This window comes from Penaeus vannamei, chromosome 25, assembly GCF_042767895.1.
Source record: "Penaeus vannamei isolate JL-2024 chromosome 25, ASM4276789v1, whole genome shotgun sequence".
Taxonomy (NCBI): domain Eukaryota; kingdom Metazoa; phylum Arthropoda; class Malacostraca; order Decapoda; family Penaeidae; genus Penaeus; species Penaeus vannamei.
The window spans coordinates 11,371,396-11,376,990 of record NC_091573.1 but is presented as its reverse complement, the minus strand read 5'-3'; the positions used below and the strand labels follow the sequence as shown (position 1 = coordinate 11,376,990).

The following is a 5,595-nucleotide window of genomic DNA, read 5'->3' as shown; positions in this document are numbered from 1 at the left end:
ATGTTTTAAACAAATAAATGTGCTAGAAATGAAAGGTCTTATGGGAAAGCATTGTGATAAAAGGGGCATAAATGAGAAGAATCCAGAATTTGTTGCACCTCAAGAAAACAGCCAAGCATTCAAGATGAAGCTGTTCAATATTTACCCAATTTTCTTGGTTTCTCAACTGGGTTACATTTGTACCCAAAATTGCTGACAACACCCCAAAGTTACAGAAACATTCTTATGAAGCAAATGATGGAAACTGCTAAAAGTAAAAATGAGTTTCCTGGTATTTGTCCTTTCATACTTGAGTTATGTAGCTCAAATTCAGCTAGACAAATTCAGGCAAAGATATGAAACCAAATTGGGAATGTAAAAACATAAAAGCTAGTGAGGTGTAATGGGTTACTAAACAGAAATAATGCAGATTGGTAAAGTGAAACAATTTTTTTTTATATATAGAATATTAGTTTTCTAAAATATTAGTCTTCAGTTACATATGAGTTTTTTATTATACAAAATATTAGTTTTCAGTCATTGTTATTACCTATATGAGAATATACATAAACAATTCAACAAATATAACAAAGGTTGCAATGATATTTGTGAATATGTGTATTTGAAAATGTGTATGTGAATATGTGTGTGTGAATGTGTATGAATATATGTATGTGACTATATACATGTTCATATGTGTGTGTGCATGTGTATGTGAATATTTATATGTGAATATGTGAATGACTAAGTGTGTGAGTGTGTGAATGTGTGCATGTGACAGACAGACAGACAGACAGACAGACAGACAGACAGACAGATAGTGTGTGTGAGGGGGTGTGGGGTGTGTGTGCGTGTGTGCGTGCGTGTGTGTGTGTGTGTACGTCTGTGCATGGGTGTGTGGGCATGTGGCGAGTGGGTGAGTGGACGTGTGGGCGTATGTGTGCGTGTGTATGTACGCATGTTTGTGAATCCTGCTTTAGCACCTTTTCTCATATCATAAGGGGCTCACAGTTCATGTGGGCTGCCTCCACCCTCTTCTGTCTCCCTCTCTTCCTCCTATCTTCTATATCCAGCTTCAACATCAACTGCCTTTTTACATAATCATCCTCTCCTGGATTTTCCTGGACACCTCTATTGCAAGACCATGTAGAGGCAGTCAGTAAGAAAGCAGAGTAAACACTGTCTTCAATTTTTAGTATTTACTGATAAGTGACCCTTGGAATTTGGTATCTGAAAATTGCCTGAAAATATAGTGAAGATACATTTAATAAAATCAATAAACCTAAATCCTACGGAACCTAAAATTACATTTAGTAACATCAACAAACCTGTATTTCAAAGGATCTATTTGAATGCTCTTTTGTGTGTGATTTTCATGTGTCTGATTACAGTGATGTGCATTCTCTGGACCGTTGATGATGCTATCCTGGCTTGTTATGTTGTATGATACAATCCCTATACAGTAGTTGTCCTTTTCTAACCCTGTCACATGAATAGAATGTGTGCTTACTTCAAACAGAATACAATGTGCAGAGACAAGCGACTCATAGTATCTCTGAAGTATCTGAACCGTTACGGCTTCTATTCAAAATGGCATCAGCTGGGAGGGCAAAATACCATTTTTATCACCAATGTCTTGTGCCCCAAGCTTCAGCAGTGCCTTTACACAGGCTGTTCTTCGAGCACTGCAAGCCAGCCAGAGAGCTGAAAAAAAAATTAGAACTGAATTTTTGGGAACAAATATTAGGTTTGTACATTGTACATCTTTCATATCAGAATAAAAGAGAATATATCTAATATGAGAACATCAAACAACTGTAATCTTCTAACTGGTTTAACCATTTCACTGATATGCTCTGAAAACATTTTTTGCCATTTTGAACATTCCATCTTAGAGCACATGTGCATACAATTTACTAAACAAAAAGGTAATAAATGTATTATATACAATATATATATAATTTTCCTAAATGCTTGAAGGACAGCGCTCGGTGTTGTGGCTACCTAAGTAAGGTCACATCGTCTGACAAGGTCAAGCTTGAATGACAGCCCTGATATAACACCTCTTGTGTTGTCAAATCCCAAGAAACTAAGCAGCAATTGTACTGCTTTTTCATTATGTGAGTTTTTCTGATATATTTTCAAATATGTTGATGATTTTTTTTTTTAATATAATGATGTTCCCTACAACAAAGGCTTTGTAAATACACAGCCATATTAAAATCACTTGAATTTCCTTGGCTTTATAAAGAATTTAGTATTAAAATCACTTGAATTTCCTTGGCTTTATAAAGAATTTAGTATTAAAACCTGAATGAATACTAAGACAACCAAACAAAATTCTCTGTATCCTTACCAGTCCTTCCATTCTCATCCTGTGTATTAACCTTGCAGCCTTGCTCTGCCAACAGTTCTACCAGTGCTGTGTGGCCTTCTTTTGCAGCACTATGCATTGCAGATAAGCCTGTTATAAAAAAAATAGGTGTGTATATACATATACATATATACATATACATATACATATACATATATATATATATATATATATATATATATATATATATATATATGTGTGTGTGTATGTGTATGTGTATGTGTATGTGTATGTGTATGTGTATGTGTATGTATATGTATATGTATATGTATATGTATATGTATATGTATATGTATATGTATATGTATATGTATATGTATATGTATATGTATATGTATATGTATATGTATATGTGTATGTGTATGTGTATGTGTATGTGTATGTGTATGTGTATGTGTATGTGTATGTGTATGTGTATGTGTATGTGTATGTGTATGTATATGTATATGTATATGTATATGTATATGTGTATGTGTATGTGTATGTGTATGTGTATGTACATGTACATGTACATGTACATGTACATGTACATGTATATATATATATATATATATATATATATATATATATATATATATATATATATATATATATATATATATATATATATATATATTTGAAATAAATCATACATTTATTTCAAATTTACAGAGGCCTACAAAAGGAAAATGTACACATCAAACTACAATTCACCTGTTTCAGAGAGCAGATTGACATCAACTCCATGGCTCTCTAAGAGGAACTTCACCATTTCCCCCTGTCCAGCTTCCGCTGCCACATGGATCCCCATGCGTCCAGTCTTGTCCTTGGTATATACACTCGCATTATGTTCCATTATCAGCAGCTCAGCAATGTTCCTGTGGCCCATACGTAGTGCCTCGAGGAGGGGTGTGTTCCCACAGGCATCAACTTCATCTGTGCTGTAGCTTCCTCTTGATAACAGGATCCTTATGACACCTTCCTTTCCATGCATAGCTGTAGAGGATGTTTGACTTATTGGCAATGGGTACGTGCACTGTCTAATTGGTGATAACAGGCCTATCTGAACACACCTTTTTATCCCATTCCTTGAATTTCTGGGACATAAAGTTATTTTTTTCTAATGCTGTTATTATTATTATAAACAATATTAACATTACTACCATTATTACTATTATTATAATTTATATGACTGTAATTTTATTGTAAATTTACCAAAAATTCTGATAGTAAAGAAACTAAAATCTGTTCTTTCTAAGAATTCAAGAAATGGGGTAATCATATGAAGTAAGGTAGGTTTAGTAATTGACTCTATAATGATTAAATTAAGCACTTAGGCAAACAAAATTAATAAACTGAATTTACAATGAACAGTATACCTACCTCAACAGCATCACCTGGGAAAGTGTCCAATAGAAATGTGGCTATTTTATGTAATGATACAAAAAGACAATCATCTAGAAATAAAATATTAAATGAATGATTCAGCACTCAACACAAACATAATTAAAATACAAATCTGCACAAGACACCTACCCCTTGACCAAAGTAAAACTAACCTGCTGTGTGCAAGGGAGTTCTGCCATTTTTAGTGACATTGTTCCACACTGACCCATCTACATCCAACAGGTAGTTAACAATTTCCTTGTCACCCTCTCTACATGCAAGATGGAAGCTGGTCCAGCCGTCTTTGTTTTCAAGCCGCAGGTTCGCCCCATTCTCAATTAGGTGTCTGATGACCTGGAGGTTTCTCTTTGTGCATGCCAGCATCAGCGGCGTCCAGTCCGCTCGTTTAAGGGGGTCAATTGTTGCTCCTGAGTAGAAGTTTGTCAGTGATATAAAATATGTTAGAAAAAATTGTTCCTATCTTGTATTAAAAAAATGAAAAGTGATGGGCAAGTTTTTGACTGAATTCTACTTCCTTTTACAAAATAAGAAATGCATATATCAAAATTTATATTCCAAGGCTATAAAACAAAGTTAAAGGTTATGACCCCATATAGTTATAAAATATTGAAAATACATTAAAAAAGGAAAAAAATCAAATTATCCTTTTTTCACAACTGACTACAACTTATCAAAACTTACTTTTTATCCTAATTAAACATTTTAGGTAATAAATCATTCATACTACATAAAAAAAGAGAAAGAGAGACAGAAAAAATCCACATATTCCCATCACACTTCTCAAAAGCTTTCCACAAACACAAAATTGACTCCTCCCCTACCATGATCCAGGAGAATTTTGACGATGGGTAAGTGAGATGCCTGAACTGCACAGTGCAAAGGCCTCTTTCCATCAGCATTCTGCTGCTCTAAGCATCGATCACAACCTTGAGACAGGAGCCATCTGGAAGGGGCAAATGGACCTTTTAAAAACTCTTTTGTTAACAGAAAAGAAAAAAATCTACTTTCTAATCTACATCTTATCTCTGGTCATTAACTCAAAGCCTATGGATGACATGGGTTTCACTTCATGGCTAACTTGTTCATGGATACAGCGACGTGTTAATCACATCACAGCCAACTTGGGCAGGGCTCTGAGTGGCATGTTATTCATGTCATGTTACAGTGATACCTGCTACAATTTTATGCTGCATTTTATAATGAAGCATCAGTCCCACACCATCTCCCCTGGTATACTGCTTGAGGCAGAACATGATGTGTAATACTATGACTGGCTTCTGTTTTGTAAAAAGAGCAAATTTTTGCCAATAAATCATTCACCTGCTATGCATGAAAGATGCCACATTGTTGATGTGAACTTGCAAGTAACCTTCACTTCTGTTTACGAGATCTGTCTTGTGTCAAATGTGTTTCATGAAGTATGACACACAAAAGGGGAGTACTACAGATGTGGTGATAGCATCTTTGTTTATCACAACATAAAATCTTGTATTTGTGATCTCTCTATTTCAATTCATATTGGGTAAATATCTCTTGAACTGTACAGTCAGAGTGTGTTGTTAATATGCTTCTTTCCCACTCCCACAGTTATGCAGCCATCTACCTTCCTTGTCTTACATGAGGAAGTGTATGCCCACATCCAGGCAGAAGGTCCTAGAGTACCTTGTTATTCATGTGATGATGGGGATACAACCTAATTTTTAGCACTACTACTAGTCAATCATTCCCAATTGTGGTGTCAACTCAATGGCACGGTAATGTCAAGGAAGAGGTTTGAGCACCTAACAACTAACCTCCACTTTGCCTATGTGGAGGAAGGAGCTCCACTTCTAGAGGACAGGATGTGGAAGCTCTGA

At 35.2% G+C, this 5,595-nt stretch overlaps 1 protein-coding gene across 1 annotated transcript in view; it reads right to left on the bottom strand.

Annotated features, from left to right (window-relative positions):
* Positions 1-410: 410 nt before the first annotated feature.
* The window catches only part of LOC113810048 (ankyrin repeat domain-containing protein 16), a 10,762-nt gene continuing 5,577 nt past the window's right edge, over positions 411-5,595 (bottom strand). Inside the window, exons 3-8 of the mRNA XM_027361733.2 lie at positions 4,561-4,682; positions 3,892-4,146; positions 3,047-3,328; positions 2,336-2,443; positions 1,490-1,683; positions 411-1,220 (exon numbers count right to left, since the gene is read on the bottom strand). Coding sequence (XP_027217534.1) covers positions 1,565-1,683; positions 2,336-2,443; positions 3,047-3,328; positions 3,892-4,146; positions 4,561-4,682 — 886 coding nt within the window. The 3' untranslated portion in view covers positions 411-1,220; positions 1,490-1,564. The remainder of the gene's footprint in view (positions 1,221-1,489; positions 1,684-2,335; positions 2,444-3,046; positions 3,329-3,891; positions 4,147-4,560; positions 4,683-5,595) is intronic.